Source organism: Parasteatoda tepidariorum, chromosome 9 (genome assembly GCF_982258835.1).
Source record: "Parasteatoda tepidariorum strain Cologne lab strain chromosome 9, Ptep-v5.0, whole genome shotgun sequence".
Taxonomy (NCBI): domain Eukaryota; kingdom Metazoa; phylum Arthropoda; class Arachnida; order Araneae; family Theridiidae; genus Parasteatoda; species Parasteatoda tepidariorum.
The window spans coordinates 58,230,345-58,247,973 of NC_141763.1; the positions used below are offsets into that span (position 1 = coordinate 58,230,345).

At 29.4% G+C, this 17,629-nt stretch overlaps 2 protein-coding genes across 2 annotated transcripts in view; one reads left to right on the forward strand and one right to left on the reverse strand.

Moving 5' to 3' along the window:
- Positions 1–17,629, reverse strand: part of LOC107437712 (WW domain binding protein VOPP1) — a 29,223-nt gene that overhangs the window by 10,103 nt on the left and 1,491 nt on the right. Inside the window, exons 2-3 of the mRNA XM_043046083.3 lie at positions 10,541–10,596; positions 6,772–6,852 (exon numbers count right to left, since the gene is read on the reverse strand). Coding sequence (XP_042902017.1) covers positions 6,772–6,852; positions 10,541–10,596 — 137 coding nt within the window. The remainder of the gene's footprint in view (positions 1–6,771; positions 6,853–10,540; positions 10,597–17,629) is intronic.
- Positions 1,513–4,270, forward strand: LOC147804077 (zinc finger protein 862-like). The gene has a single exon (XM_087151880.1). The coding sequence runs from the start codon at positions 2,176–2,178 to the stop codon at positions 4,210–4,212; it is 2,037 nt and encodes a 678-aa protein (XP_087008006.1). The 5' UTR covers positions 1,513–2,175; the 3' UTR covers positions 4,213–4,270.

Genomic DNA, 17,629 nt, shown 5'->3' on the forward strand with positions numbered 1-17,629 from the left:
TTTTTCTTTAATAATTTAATTGTGATTATAAAATTTAAAAACTCTACTCAATATTATTCTGTAATGCCTATTCTACTTTTACACAAGGAGTGAAAGCACTTTAAATTCTGTTCTGCTTCAACTACAGGGTATCAACTACAGTATATCAACTACAGGGTGCGTAGCCAAATTAATCAACAAAAATAAGCACCTTTTAAGCACTCAAAAAATATTTTTAAGCACTTTAATACAATATAATTAGGCAGGGTTGCAAAGTTTTTTACAATTGATGGTTTTATCTTGTTTTAATCGTCATGTCAAAAAACAAAAACAAAACTTTTGTCATTGTTTTCGACAATTGTCAAGCATTATGAAATTTTAAAGTTTTCATACGCTACGGACAGACAATACACCAACATAGATTGGGGTTGAATTAATTGCGAAAACGTTGAATAGAGCAATGTGAACTTGACTCTTTGCATAATTCGAAGCGAAAATCAACATAGTAAAGGAAAAATCTCTTTTTGAAAAAGGGAAAATTAAGCACTTTCTAAAAACACCTAATAAAAAAAAGCACCTTTAAGGGCTTTTAAAAAACGAAAATAAGCACATTTAAGCACTTTTTAAAAATGCTATGCACTAGGCCTGGGCAATATACCGTAATACCGTCATTTACCGGTATTTCTTTGATACCGCGGTAATGATATTCGGAAGTATATTCTTCGGCAATACCGAGTTATTGAACTTCGGTATGCCTGCACCTCTCGGTACTCACCGCTAGCCAATATCTTCGGCCGACCGGCGGCGAGGAAGTGGCGGTATGGTATGGTATCTAGGAGGTATTGGTATGGCACGTGATTGATTTAGGGGTGAAGAACTCAAAGGCTTGCGCGTAATATTTACGGTACCTCCTCTCGGCAGCTAGAAATTTCTCCTACAATATATTGTGGTATCATTTGATTTTAAAGCGCATGCGTCATATCCGTGGTATTGGCGATATCGGATTTCAAACACCCGCGCATTATATCAACCCTCCATGGTATACTTAGTTACTGATTTTGGTTTCATTTTGAGAATAGCGTGCTTCTGATTTTAAAAATATCCGAGATTGTCGGATCTCCTTGTGATGTTTATAATTGTGTTGATATTTATAATTGTTGATGTTTATAATTGTGTTGATGTTTATAACTGTTTTGATGTTTATAATTGTGTTGATGTTTATATTAGTAATTGATGTTTATATTAATAAAATTTTTCTGTTTTAAAATAATGATGCTTTATAATTAGTTGATTCCATGGGATAATTATGCTGCGAGCTAATATAGGATAAGTACCCCATTTTTTTTAAATGATGCTCTTTAAACACATTAATTTTTAATTGCAAAATAGTCTTAGCATTTATAATATACATAACAATTTAATTACCGCGGTATATCATAATATCGTGATATGAAGCTCACAATATACCACAATATCGAAATTCTGACATTGCCCAGCCCTACTATGCACCCTGAACTATCTTATCTGGCAGGGCTCGAAATTAACGGTGGTCCGTTGGTCCGTGACCACTAAAATCAGAGTCGGACCAGCATAAAATAATAAACAGTGGTCCGCCGGACCACCATCCGCCGCAGCCGATCTCCGTTTAAAAAAAAAAAAAAAAACTAGCGTGCGAGATCTCCGTAAAAAAAAAATTTAAAAAAAATAAATAAAGCTAGCACGCGATCCTGAGGAAGGCGAAGTTAAATCTTGTTCCCGCATGCGTCACATGGAGAGTCGCTGAAGGAGAGAAATAGGGGAGGTAGCGGGGTAGGTTCATGACGTGCACCATCCGTAAAAAAAGGAAGCAAGCGCGCGTGAGGAAGGCGAAGTTAAATCTTGTTTTGCGCATGCGTTACATCAGCGCTGAAGGAGAGAAATAGGGGGGGTGGCGGGGTTGGTTCATGACGTCATTGTCAATCGACGACGCGGCCTGATGATTCGTTATTTCGGGCTCTCTCTTCGTTCCCAATCGTCAGAGGTTTTCTTTCTTCCGTGTTTTGCGCATGCGTTAGCAGCATCGGAGAGGAGAAAGATAAACGGAAGAATCAGGGCCACGTGTGATTTGGTGCATTCAATATTATTTTGATCTATCGTAGATTTACTTTTTTATTAATTCGCTTTATAATTTTTTTTAAGCATTGCTGCAAGTTTAAAATGTGGCGGTACGGCATCGGTAAAGAACCGCCTACGAAAAAGGTGAAAACTACTGACGAATCAAATAAGAATGCGAGTGATAAAAAATACGATAAGGAAAAGAGAACAAGAAAGTTTCAAGAACTTTGGTTAAAGACATTTCCGTGGCTGGAATATGACAAGGAAAATGATCAAATGTTTTGTAAAATTTGCAGAAATTCAAATCATTCTGATAAAGAATCTGCATTTTACACAGGAACTTCAAATTTTAAGATAGACTCTGTGAAAGCCCATGCATCCAGTAGTCAACATGATAAAATTTCAAATATGCTAAGATCTAAAGAAGCACCTGGTACGTCACCAGCTAGTAGAGCCTTACAGTCTCTTCAAAAATGTCAGAAAGAAAGACTTGATAATCTTTTTCGTACTGCTCATGCTCTGGCTAAGCATTCCAGACCGTTTACAGATTTTGTATGGCAGTGTAAACTGGATATTATGAAAAATATCGACATTGGAGAAAGTTATCAAAATGATAAAGCATGTAGGGAATTCATAAAATATATATCAAAAGCATCTTATGAGCAACTTCGCTGTGATATGAAGGAAGTTAAATGTTTCTCCTTACTATGTGATGAATCAACAGACAGTGCAGTGTTAGAACAGTTGTTGGTCTACATAGTATTTTGCAAGAAGGGAGAAATTTGCACTAAATTTTTAAATATAGTTTCGCTTCAAAAAGCAGATGCTGAATCTATATTTTTAGCTCTAAAGAATGTATGCTCTGAGACCTTTCAGGTTTCAGAAAAGCCCTTTGAAAAGCTTTTGTGCTTTGTAGCAGATGGTGCTGCAACCATGCAAGGTTGCAAATCTGGAGTCACTAAGAGGATTCAAAATGAACAACCTGAAGTCATTGGACTTCATTGTATGGCTCATAGGTTGGAACTTGCATTCAAAAATACCTTAAAAAAATTTAAAGTGTATCAAAATGTCGAAGACATGCTCTTCAAACTTTACAAATTTTATCACTACAGTCCTCTGAACAGAGCAGAGCTGAAAGAAGCTTGTGAATCACTTAAGCTTAAACAGCTTGTTCCAACCAGAGTTGGTGGAACTCGTTGGGTGCCCCATCTAAACACGGCCCTGAATAATTTTTGGGAATTGTATGAGGCTGTAAAATTACAGTTAGAAAACTGTTCCCTGAGATCAAAAACTGATTCTGCTGCTGTTTCCTTAGGTCTCTTTAAAGCACTGACTACACCTTCACTGATTCATGCTGCTTTAGAACTAAGTGAAATTGTTTGCTGCTTGCAGAAAGTGTCAATAACACTCCAAGATAGAACAACAACATTATTTCATGCATATACATGTGTAAGAGTTGTGCAAGAGTCTTTGGAAGACCTCAAAGAAGATACGGCAAAGATTAATGATAAAATGAGCAAATTTAAATTCTCTGACGACAAAAAAAAGAGAAACGAGAATATAAAAGGAAAAGAAAGACATTTTCACCAATTCATCGATACCATAATTCAACAGTTGCAAGAACGGTTTGTTGATATTGATCAAAGCTTACTTTCTGTAAGTAAACTTTTATCTTTAAAGGAATGGCCCTTGAAACCTTGCCCAAAAGATTTCGGAGAATCTGAAATAAATGCTGTGCTTGATAATTACGCCAGTATCCTCAAAAAATTTGGCATTGAAACATCTGATATCTTATTTGAGTGGAAAACACTAAAAAAGGCACTTTATTCAAGAAGGGATGAGCCAAACAGTTTAACCTGGAAAGACATTAATGTTCAACATCATATTGGACATTCCCAAATCTTGGCAGTAATTGACATATTATTAAGTTTGCCAAGCACATCATCAGAATGTGAAAGAGGTTTTAGTGTAATGAATGAAACCAAGTCTGACTGGCGTAGCTGCTTGTCCACAGAATCATTGAATGATTTGATGAGAATAAATCTTGACAGTCCTACCATTGACTTATTTGATCCTACACCAGCAGTTGCCTTATGGTTAGAAAGTGGTGAAAGGAAAAAAGCTTGTTTCAGAAAATAGACTATATTTTACTTACTTATTTTTTACATGATGCAAATAAATTGTTAATCTAGATAAATTTTATTGATATTTTTCATCAAGTTTTGAAAAACTCTAGGTATTTAATTCAGGGTTTCCTGATTTAAGAAAGAAGGTAAGGTTCCTTTTTAAGAAAGGAAAAAATCTTTGATTTAAATCAAAAAAATTAAATTTCGAAATTTTACTCAAAGTAGAACACCACATCAAATTATATTATGTTTTAAGTAAAAGTAATCTTGTTTTAGAGTGTATATTATTTAATTCAAGCGATATAGACATTTTTAAAATTGATTATTACATGTTTATAATTTGGTTCAAGTAAATTTATTTGGATAAAAAAAATACCATAAATTGAAAATTGTTTCTATTTTCAAACTTATATTCACTTGTTATTTTTTAAAAAAAGAAATAGAAATACTGATTGAATTATATTAATGCTAACATTAATGGAATTTAATAACTTAATTATAATATTATAAAATTCATATCTTATTCTATTATCTTCTTTGCATTTACATATAAAAAGGTAAGTCTATACAAACTGCAGACTTCTGAGACAAGAGAGGCTGAATTTGTCAAGGGGATTTTAGGATTAAGCTTTTAATTTTAGAGAATGAAAGATCATTCAAAATTGAAATAATTATTTTGTTTCCGCTTATTTGTTTACTTATTTTTAAACTTGACGGACCAGTAAAGTTTTGTGCGGACCAGTAAAATGTTTTAGTTACTGGTCCCATGGACCAGTACTTTTTTTTTTTAATTTCTACCCCTGTCTGGGATATGCATTTAGAGTAAAAGGCATCAGTTTCAAAAGTATATTGTATTTTTATAAAAAAAATTACTTTTTCCTTCCTCAGATTCCTATAATAATATAGATGTAATAATAATATAGACATAATAACATAATATTATCAATACTTTATAAAATGCTATTACAGATTTTAATCGATATTCAACAAACATAAAAACCTATTAGAATCTGCTTAATTAAAAATCACTTTAAAATAAAAGTTTTGGTGCCATAAAAGAAAATAATGAGATCAATTTGATTATAATTGTTTTTACACCTTCAGAAAAGAGACCTTTATGAGATTCGTAAATGAATTTCCTGAGTTATCTTATAGGAAATTAGATTTAATACAAAATTTATGACACTAGTCTATTATAAGTTTATAAGTTTTTAATGCTTTGAAGCATGAATTTTTTGAAACTGAAAAAGTAACACCAAGCAAAACTTATTTAATGAAAATATCCATCACAGAATTTTGATATTTAATGCGCAAATCTTATTCGAGATAAGGCGAAAGAGCTACAGCAAAAAGAGAAAGAGCTCAAGATAGCATTTCTATTTGCTGTCATGCCTCAGCAATTTTGGAAAACAAAGCTAAACTTAGCACAGAAGTATAAAACTACTAACTGATTTAGTGTACAATTTTCTTTTAGAAAATGAAATAAAACTTTTCTAAAGAAGATAATAAAGTTTCTGAGCACTGAATATTATTTTTGAATAGATTATGACTAAACATATTAAATTTGTAACACTTTCCATCTAGTCTAGGGGTACAAAAATCTCCAATCGAAGTACTTTTTCACAAAATTATGAGACCAAATTTACTCTGATCATAATGCTGCATCGGCCAAAGCATTTTATGTTTTAGTAGAGTTATTTTTTAATCATATTGAAAAATTATTTAAATCTGATATGTTTTTAAAGTTCTTGAAAGGGTGTGGGGGAAAAGCTTCTAGCATTCAAAATGGAAAGACTGGGTCAAAATATGTCGGGATGCACTGGTTTAGGAGTTAAATGGTTAAATGAGCCTGGCTGAGAAACACTGAATTATATTAGAATAAAAAAATAATAATAATAAGTGAAACTCTGAATCAGTTTTTAAATGACCACTCATAAAGGATAAACTTGACAAAAACCTTTGTTTTCACACCTACCATAAGCTTTGTAATAAAAAGGGTAAAAAAATTACTTGCGAATTCTTTTACATTACATAATGATCCCTTGTGGCAGCTTGAAGCCCACCCAGTTTCAGACCGAAGTCAGCCAGTGTGCAATGCTGATAACATGGCCACCATCGTGCTATTGATTACGAAATTGTGGAGCCTTGGTCCACAATGGGCTCTTGCGGAAATGCTGTACATAACATAAAAGGTAGAGAGAGGAGGTAATCAGAATGGATAATGGAACATTTCATTAACACCCCAATAAACATCAAACTGTAAACCCAAAGTAAAAGTAGGAGTGATTTGAAGACTATGAGCAAAAGATCAATTTCATAAATAAATATTTAAAATTTTTTTAAAAAATTTTTGCTTTTATTTTGACAAATTATAATATATTCTCACAATGTAAGAGACTGCAAAACTTATAAACTCTACAGAAGAGTTTTAATTTTTATAAATACAGCTTACAGGGTTAATTTATTTATAATATTTAATTTATTTTAACAAACTTACTTTTTTAACACATTAAAAAAGCACAACATATTTAAAATAACAGCAAATATTTCTCAAAAATGATTTAACACCTACCAGAAATACCACATTTGGTAAAATGTCATAGCGGAGGATCGGCAACATGACATTCCACAGCAAAATTCATAAATAGAGCACCTGAAAATTATAGGAAAAAATTAAGAATAAGCTTTAATCAAACAAAACTTACTAACAATGTTGCATATTTGAAATATTGTTTGCAATTTTCTTTCACAGTGGAAAAAACCACACAGAAAGAAATAGGTTTCTTTAACCCCAAGTGGAAGAAACTCTTTTCATACTAATTTTTGAACAGCTTATAATTAATCCAGTTTAAATAATAGAATTAATGTTCAAGCTATTTAATACATTATTTTTAAATTTGTGAAAACTCAAAAGCAACAATTTGGAAGAAAAATAAATTTAATGATATTCATAAGAAATCAAATTATGTATTGTTTTATATTTTACATCTCTCTCATATATATATATATATATATATATATATATATATATATATATATATATATACAGTGAAACCTCCAATTATGGACACTCCTGCAAGACGGACGCCTCTCAATACGGACATATTTTTAATTCCCCGGGAATTTTCCATGAATATACCATTATGTACACTCTCTGCAATGCGGACACTCCCGTAACCGGACGCGGACAGTCATTTTGGTCCTGAAACGTTGTTTTCTATCTCTACAAACCGGACATTACTTTCTCTAAATTTGAAAAAGGAACTATTTTTGCTTTTAATTGGAAGCTTAAAAAAAATGCAACTTTTCACCATTTTTAAAGCATGCAAATAAAAATTTTTGCCTTATCCGTAACTAAAAACATTCTTTAGCTATTTCACCACTGAAAAATCAATCTTTCTCCTGTCACCTTGCCTTATCTTTGTGAAGAAAGGAGAGAATACTGAACTCCTGATATAATTCTGACATCGGCGTCTTTTGATCTTTTCATCTGGACCACATAAGGTCATGAGACCCCTCAAGCTGAAATGACATCTCTCAATGCTTCTTCCCCATTAAAAATTTCTTTAATTTTCTTATAAATTTGAAGATTGTATTTAACACAACTGGGGTAAAAAATAGAGTTTATATAAATGAAACATTTATTCAGACAATTGATAGCTGATCAATTGAGAATAATCAACTCCATAGGTCCTCATTACTTACAGGTATTCATAGCTTTTTTTTCTGTGAATCATGGGAGGTTTTTTTTTGTCAAGAAGGTATAACCATGGTCCCTATCAAATGATAAGTAGGTGTAAGGGGATGTCAAACTATTAATTGAAACGGACTGAGGACAGAAAGCTCTCATTCGGTACCATATGTCTACTTGAGTATGTATGCTGATATGAAAATTATATTTATTTATTTATTCATCTGTAGCTACATCCAGAATTCTGTATTTATATCAAACTTCTTTATATATTCTTTTTTATCTTTCTTATTGTTTAAATAAATATTCTTGTAGATATTTATAGTATCCTTGTAGATACTATTTAATTATTTCTATATCTTTGAAAATATTCTAAAAACAATTTACGGTGTTAAATTTCGTTATTAGTGTACCCTTCCCGTAAACGGACAACTCTCATAAACGGACAAATTTTTTGGTCCCATGAATGTCCGCGTAACGGAGGTTTCACTGTATATATATATATATATATATTTTTTTTACATTTATGAGTATAAAAAAAACTTTAATAAATATTTAAAGAACTGTTAAATTAACCAATCACATACTAAATATATATACTAACATCAATCACACATTAAATTCACAATTACAAATAACATACTAATTTTTATAATCAAATACTGTTAACTCTTTGAATATTCACTCTGACACTTAAATAATATTATATAGCTTATAAATTGAAAAATTCTGTATGAAACTCAAATAATTAATAGAAAAATAAAAATAAAAATTTTAAGTACTGATGTGAAAAACTTTTGACTTTCTGGTACATAAATTTAATTTATTCAAATTTAAGCAATTCTTATGCTGCTTATTTTTAAAACAATTTTATTGCATTCAATTCTAGCAATCTTTAATATTAACAAATGTTCTTCAATTCCATAAACAATTCTTTAGAACAATTTTAGTTTCTCCAATTTTGTTCAGTTTCTTTTGGTTTTTAGTTTCTTCTTTCTAGTGTCTTGGTAGAAATAGGTTTCTCCCTGACAAAATGTCAACCCTGATGATAAATATGATATTGAAAGTTAAACTAGTCAGTAAAAACAATCAGCAAAGTAAATTCAAAAATGCAAAGCATCATTTTACAATAGTAACAAAAATTCATTTCCATAGTAAAGACATTTAATCCCCCCCCCCACCTTTTAAAAAGGTCGTTCAAATTCATTGTCGAAAAAAAAAACTGAACAAACTTGCCCAAAATGAATTAAATTCAGAAGAATTATAAGTAATTCAGAATCAAAATTAAGATATCTCTGCAAAAAATCATTTTAAAGCTACGGATATTTAATTTCTTGTTATAATTTTCTTCTAAATTTTGTCAAAAAAAACTTATTATTTTTTTATTTATTTTGCTAACTATATAATTAGTTTGCAACCATAATAAAAATTATTAACTGATTCCGAGTTACACCCTCTCTTAGAAAGTGAACTAAAAGTGTTCCCTCCTTCAAAGAAGATACTAACATTTTTAGAGCATTGGCTTTTATTCTATGTAAGCTAAGACCGGACACAAAATTAACTAATCATAATGCTTCTGGTCTTGGTTAGAGAAATCTCGGGTCATTGCACTTTTGCACTTGATTATGTGAATGTCATACACCATTTGTAACGCTGTATGACTTAAATTGTATCGAATGCTTCACAGTTGTAAAATCATTATTTTATGTAACAAAGATTGATTGGGTTATGGTTAGCACAAGACTAGAGTAATATTTTATAACAAATTGAGCAGAAGAAAAAGATTGTAAAGTGACAGTGCTTGTTAATGCTTTTCAGTGTAAACATGATACGGGTTACATGCTATAACATGTAAAGTACGTCAAAGATTCTATAGTGGAAGACAAAGAAAAAAATTAATTAATAAAGCGTCAGATGATTTATAGAGGCAAAAACAATTTCTAAAATTAAAATAAATATTAAAAGAAATCTCTTTCATCTTTATTGCTTTCCGAAAGAGAAGATAAAAATAATTCTGATTATCAAATAATTGTTGATTTTCTCTGATGCAGGTGTTAGTTCAATTCTTATTATAAGTCCTGACAATTCAATTATATGTCCTTTTTCCGAAATTATAATTGAATTGTCATGTCTCTGTCTATCAATAGATGGAATAATCATGAATTTGCATAGTAGTATATGGATGAAGAAGTAGAGAATCTGTATTTTAAAAAAGAACCCAATTTTAGTACAAAAGGACCCAGAAATATGGAGGATCCTAATGTTCAAAGGCCACAAGATCACTAGTAACTGTTCACAAAATTTCAATACAACGTTACCATTGTTGCTTGAAATTTCAAATGAATAAAAATATACAATGAATCAATCAGGAAAATAGAAAGTAATTAAAAACCTAATTTCATTGTGAGCATGGATAATATAATAAATTGTTTGGATTAAAAAGAATTTTTTAGATTAATAAAAGAACAAGAAAAACTAGATTTAATGAGATTTAGGAATGAGAACTATAGATGTATGCATTTTTTTAAAGAATTTAGAAGAATCATTTCTCTTAGAAAAAGAAGTGTCCAAAACTTTACTTTTCATTGCAAATTTGAATGTCTTTATCAAAAATGTTTAAGGATAGAATTATATTATAAATTAAACTTACTGAAAATACTTAATATCACCATTATCAAAATAGTAACGACACTGCTTGGCCTTAACCTAGAACATTTAGAAAAATTAAAAATTACACAAAATTCATGCAATGGAATTAAACAAGTAATGTACAGGTAGAAATAAAAAATTTAAATTACATAGAATATTATTTTTTATCTATATATCATTATCTTCCGTTATTTATTGTAGAGAAGTTCTTTACCTTATACAACATAAAAATAACTGATGTTTATATTATTGATAATCATTATAATAAAAAGTAATATAAAGATACTAGGCAGCAAGCACCTTGTTTTCAACCACTCAAAAACCCTGATGACCGATTCACAATTGTTGTTTTTTAACATAAAACTGTCTCTTCTACAACAATTGAAGTTACTCACTAAAAATGTATGGTACTATAACAGTGTTTTTATTACAGAAAAAAAAATGGGAGAGAGTTTCTCACCCTTTCTCAAAAACAAGATGAGATTTCAAAAAGTTAACTGAGATTTCTAAAAATTAAAAAAACAAAACACAAATAGACTTGGAAAAAAATTATTTCATTAATTATAATAAATTTTTATCATCTTCTAATTAAATATTTTTGCTGCATCATCACATGGAAAATGTTCCATATCTACTTTTTCCTCAGCTATTATATTTATTTGGCTGAAAAATATCCGTATTTGTCTCGTTTTGACAGTTTCTACCGACATTTGTTTCAGTTTCATTTGTCCGTTATGGAGTAGAAGCTGTCGCCTTAACAAGGTATTTGTCCATCTTACATTCATGCACAAAAAGGTACGCGTCTTACATGAAGAAACCTTATCTATGGTGAAAACGTGGTTGCAGAGAAATACGTTCTGAAAGAGTTCTGTGGTTCGGGGGGGGGGGGTTCTGCTGTTCACACCGGTTCTGAACAATACTGGTAAATAGGAAAGCTAGATAACAAGGACCGATGTTCAAAATAATGAAAGATCAAGGAAGAAAAGTGAAACAGATTTTATTCAAAATAAAATGGCAAAAGAAGAATTTTTTTTTCCAAAATTCGCGCATTTTGAAATTGATTAATAGAGTGCGCGAACTTCTCCCATTAATCATTTTTTATTGCGAGAAAAGAAAAAAATATCCGAGATTCTCACGCTGTAGTGAAAACACTGTATAAATAATTGTTTGCTTATGCTTGTGCTTTCTCTTCCCCCTTCAACATTCATATCTTTTAAATTAAATGCTTATTATCCGTCAAATTTGATTAGTAAATTACATGAAAGATCTCATATGATTCCATTTTCCATATGATTCTATTAAGATCTATAAGTCAACACAAATAATTTCCTTTTCTTTTAAAATACATTTAAAATTAAAAATATATTGTCATAACAAATTTGGTAGGTTCACAACTGTAATTTAATATTTTTTCTGGCTGATTTATTTAATAAAATTTATGCTTGCATCACTTTGACGATTCAATCCTGCTGCCGCAGTATCAAAAGTCCAAAACTAAAAAAAATACTCTTAGAGGCATTTATTCCATAAATAGATAAAATGTAATTAATTTTATTGACGTAGTTACTGCTTTATTATACCTATTAACTAGACATTTTTTGTCTGAAATTGTTCTAAACTTATTTCAATCATATTCTATGTGCTATAAATTGGATCAGACTAATTATTTTTTGAAATTATACTAAATCTTCTATAACTTAAGCATTTTCTACAATACTGCATGATTTGCTCAAAATAATTACCATATTTTGTTTAAAAAGTTGGGAAATCAGTAATTATAGTTAATTTTTTTATTGTTCATACATTTGCTCCATGGTTGCAAGTTGATTTTGCAATGTAAGTCAAAGTAGTAAAAAATTATTGTTCTTAATGCTTTCAAAGAAAAAACTGCTGTTTTAAACTTTTTCGAAGGCGAACAGTTGCCCACTTCAAACTATTCCTAGCATACAATCACATCAATGATATTTACTGTCTATAAAACAATCAAATATGGAGTCAGTCAGAAAGAGCCTTTCAAAGCGTGCTGCAATTGCCACTAAAATATAATTCCGATTAAGAAACAACTCATTGGATTCATTATGTTTTTTAAGATTCCATTTTTTAGAATTAAAAAAATAATATTTTTGAAACCACAATTATCATAATTTCTAGGCATTTTCATTCCAAAGATTACATGTCATATTATTTACAATAGGGGTGCACAACCTTTTTGAGTGAAGGGCCACATGCACAGCAGATTGACCAATGAAGGGCCGCATGCCTAAGTATTTCGACAGGCATATTGACAGCAATTATGGGTAGTAATTGTTATATAAGCATCATTCTAGGCACTAAATTCCCTTTGTTAGTTAACCTTGTAATATCTTTCCACAAAATTATATACTTTTAAATGTTTAAAATTAGAAACTGCAAAACTGATTACTTAAGAAAAAAAAATAGAATCAGAAAATCAGAATCAATTTATCAGATAAAATTTAGATAAATTGAAATAATTAAAAATTTGGGGAAATTTCATATTTTTTTTTATCATATTACTTAATACAAAAATTCATTTAAACATAAATTTAACATTAAAAAATTTGTTCATAGAATTAAATTTAAAATAAATAAATAAATATTCTAGTTATTAAAATAAATGCAAGTTAAATACTTTGATTTAAAGAAAGTTTATAGGGTTAAAAATGATCAAACTTAAAACAAAACCCCTTCTGCGGAAAATAAGATTTAGCATTTAGTAGGGAATATATTTTAACTATAAAATGGTTACTTTAAATTAATTATAAGAGGCAGGGGCTGAGAGATGAAAGAAAAGGAAAGAAAGAAAACATGAATTTTGAAGAAACTATTTTCCTTAATAATAGAAAACTATTAGGATACTTGCTTACAACTTTTATGACGAATATTTTTTAACATGATACTTACTATTTACAATTAATACACATATATATATTAACAATTAATAAAGTTTACATTACTTTTCTAAACAATTTTTTGTTAAAGTTAAAATTTAATGATATACAAATCTTTCCCAGTATATTATCATAAATGATATGAAATGGTCTAAGTAGGTAGAAAATGGTTTAAAAAATTTCTAATTGGTTACCCTGTAATTTGCAAAACTTTTAAATATTGGGATAATTTTATCTACTCGATCATGTGATAGCTTTTTCGAGCCATTAAATGAAAATTTAATGATTTTGTTTAAAGACTGCTCTGTAATTTTAAACAGGCCAATTTCATTTTGGAAAACAGTCTTTCAATAGAAGTTGTTGTTGTGGCTGGTATTAAACTAAAACTTATCAGTTTTGGAATCTGTCCTAGATGGTGTTATTCCTTTCCCAATTTTTAAATCGCGTGAATACAAAAAGCAATGTGTTATTTTTAAATTGCTTGAATACGAATTGCTATTATTTCGTAAATATAAAACGTGATGCGTTGATTTCAAATCCCGTGAACACGAATCGAGATGTGTGGTTTTAAAATTGCGAGAAAACGATTCACAACGTATGATTTTTAAAATGCGTGAATATGAAACGCGATAGGTGGTTTTTAAATTACGACAATATAAATTACGGTGTGCTATTTTTTAATTGCGAGAAGAATAACAATGTATGATATTTTAAACGCCAGAACACGAATCACGATTTTAAATCTCGCTAATATGAATTGCGATTAATGATTTTTAAATGTATTACGAAGTGCAATTTTAAGATCGCATAAATACGAATTATGACGTGTGACTTTTTAATTACGAAAAGGATCAAAACGTACGATTTTTAAAATGTGTAAATACGAATCGCGATATGTGATTTTTTAAATCATGTGACTACAAAAAATAGGTTGTGTGTGTTCTTAAACATGCACATGTTCATGGGACAAAATAAATATGCACGCGTTTTGAGTTATTTTTTGCTAAAGGGAACGCGTTTAATATAAATATTCACATCTCATTTTTTTTTTTAAATTCTCTTTGGGAAAGTATCTGTTTTGTTAAGATACGTAATTGCTTTTTTAGTTACAAAAAAAATAAAATAGAATCATATTTCACGAGTTGTAATGTGTTAAAATATCAGGATATTCTAAATCCCAATTAAAAATGCAGAACTGGAAAGAGAGAAAAAAAAACACGTTCAAAAAAACCTCTTATATTTATGTTAAAATCGGTACAAATATAGGGCCTAAAAAGCTATTATTTTAATGTGCGATTCAAAACTCTCGTGCAGTCAAATTATTAACAGTATTAAAAACATCAGATTTTTTTTTTAATCACGGGGAAAAGCGCAGTTATAACTACCAAAAGAATTATCAAAATCCTTTTATATTTACGATAAAATTGCTTCAATAAAACGGGTCAAAAATTCATGTATTTTAATGCAGGATTCGAAATTAAAGTCGCAATAGTGTATAAAAAATATCGGGACTTTCAAAATTTTGTAGAAATGTGTAACAATAGTTGCCAAAATAACGATTGAAAAGTAATTTGACTTGCGCTAAAATCTGTACAAATAAACCACGTCAAAAAATGGTTACATAAGCGATGCTTTACTCGCGATTCATGCTGAAATAAATATCGAAATTATAAAAACGTGCAGAAATGTGTAGCAATAACTGCCGAATAAAGGATTAAAAATCATTTAGATTTTCCATGAAGTTTGTAGAAATAAAACGTTTCAAAAATCGCAATTTCAGTGACTACGTGAAAATGGGTAGCAATAACTACCGAAAAGTCATTGGATTTACTATGAAATCGGCACAGACGAAAAGCGAAAAAGTGTTAACTAAAATTCGTATATTGTAATAATGGCGTTTAAGAAATTTTTAAAACTATACACAAATTCGTAGAGTTAACCATCGATTGAAATTGGGTGTGTCAAAAACTTAAATGCGTAAATTTCAAATATCCGATTTTTTTTCAAAAATAATAAGAAAAAAAAACTATTTTTTTTCCATTTTGTTCATATTGAAGCCGCGGGCCGCACATTGAAGGTTGGCGGGCCGCATTTGGCCCGCGGGCCGCAGGTTGTGCACCCCTAATTTACAAGTTCCTTGTGTTTTCACACTTCAACTAATCAATCCTACAGGATTGCAGGATCCTGCAGAACCAAAAACAGCCATAATCACATTGTGCATGAAACTGATCATTAATTCTAAACTATTCAACAAATCTCTTTAAAGGAAATTATAACAGCTTATAAATGTAATTTACAATAAAAATAATTATAAAACAGTTAATAAGTTTAGAAACCGATTAAAATAAATTTATCCTAATTAGTATAATAAAGTAGAATTACATTATAATGAAGAAAAAACTCAAACTTTTCAAGTCTTAATTTAGGAAAAAATTCAAGAACGTAACAGAGTAAAATAAGAAAAATAATATAACAGGTAAAAATACCTTTATAACTTTAAGCTGATGACAACAGAAAAATATAGAAAATAATGTGCGATAACTAGACCCTACCATGTAATTTTCTGGTTAATAAACCATCACTAGATTTTTATTAGTTAGATATAACCATAAAAGTTATTAAATAAAATATTCATAAACAGAGTATCTGCTACATTTTAGATTTTCAAATTCATGATTTTCCATGACTAATTCCAAGAACTTGTCGTGACTTATCGAAGTTACGATTTTCTCCGACAAAAACAGTCTAATAAATTTAAAAAGCGCTATAATAACATTCATTGAAATGATAGGTATAACCAAAACTATTTTACTCTGCATCTTCATATTTATTGATTTTAAATTCAAAAAACAGGGTAAAGAATGAGTTGAAGCAATAAAATAGCTGAAAAAATAATAGCTGAGCAAATATTTTTTTTTTCTGCAGAATTATAATCTAAAGATAATTTTCTTGTTCATCAGAAAGGAAAGAAATACTCCTGATTTTTCTATTCTCATTTCAGAATAAAAAAAATTTGCCAATGACTAGCTTGCTAAAGCTAGAATTTTAAATTGATAAAATAAAAATAATAAATTAAAAATAATAATAATTCTGAAATCACAGAAGTTTAAAACATATTTCACTCTAGAAATGATATTTTTTCTTTCATTTTTTGGAAGAACACCATAATTTTTAAAGAACATGATAAAAACATTTTATATTTTAATAAAATATGACTCTGAGTGGGAATTTTGTTACAAATTCAGATATTCGGAACACCCTGATATTATTCTAAAAATAAAATTTTTCAGCAAAGTAAATCCATGGCTTTTCATTATTTTTTTTTTAAATAGTTAAAATCATGACGTTTCATGACAAATTTTGTTCAATACCGAAATTCATGGCTTTCCATGATTTTCCAGGTGCGCGGATACCCTCCTGCATAAAAATTCAGAAAATTATTTTTTTTTTAGAAATATTTATGTAAAAATGCATTAAAACAATTTTCTATAAATGCAAACAAATCAATTTCTAATTCGTAAATAATTTAATCATGTTACTTCTTAATACATTTGTAGTCTTTCCCCTCGTAAAGGTCTTAAAATACTGAAGCACTTAATATCCAATAATTTAAAACAACACCCATTAAGGAAATATTAGTTAACTAAGAAAATCTATAAAATAGTTAACTGAGGAATCATAAGCCATATGGCACAAAGCAAAGACTTCCTTTCTGAATTTAGATAATAGTCTTAATCTTCATAACTAAAAAGGGTTCATTATTAACAATTTGTCTTTGTTTCTTAGTGAGGAAGAAAATTTCAATCCCTAAGCAGGTGGGAAATTCAGTGTCTTCTGATGTTGAAGAACACTGAGACCTATACTTACAGGGTTCCAACTCAATTACAAAAAGAAAAGAAAAAAAATCCCTAAGTTGTTTACAGGTATATTAATTTCAATGAAAATTCAGACCATATTTTATCTATACCATGCAATTAGTCATCAGAAAATTTCAACTTTTTTTTAATTTGCTATGTCAAGTCAAACAAGATTTTGTGTGGAAAAAAATATCATTGAATGAAGATGGAAACGGGGAAGTTTCATGTCAGTTTTCAATGTGAAATTTTTACAATAAATAACTGCAATCAATGTTAAAATTATTTAAATAAAAATTTTTAAACTGATTTCATTTATTGACAATT

Coding starts and splice junctions, on each gene's coding strand:
- LOC147804077 (XM_087151880.1), top strand. CDS start 2,176: ATGTGGCGGTACGGCATCGGTAAAGAACCGCCTACGAAAAAGGTGAAA.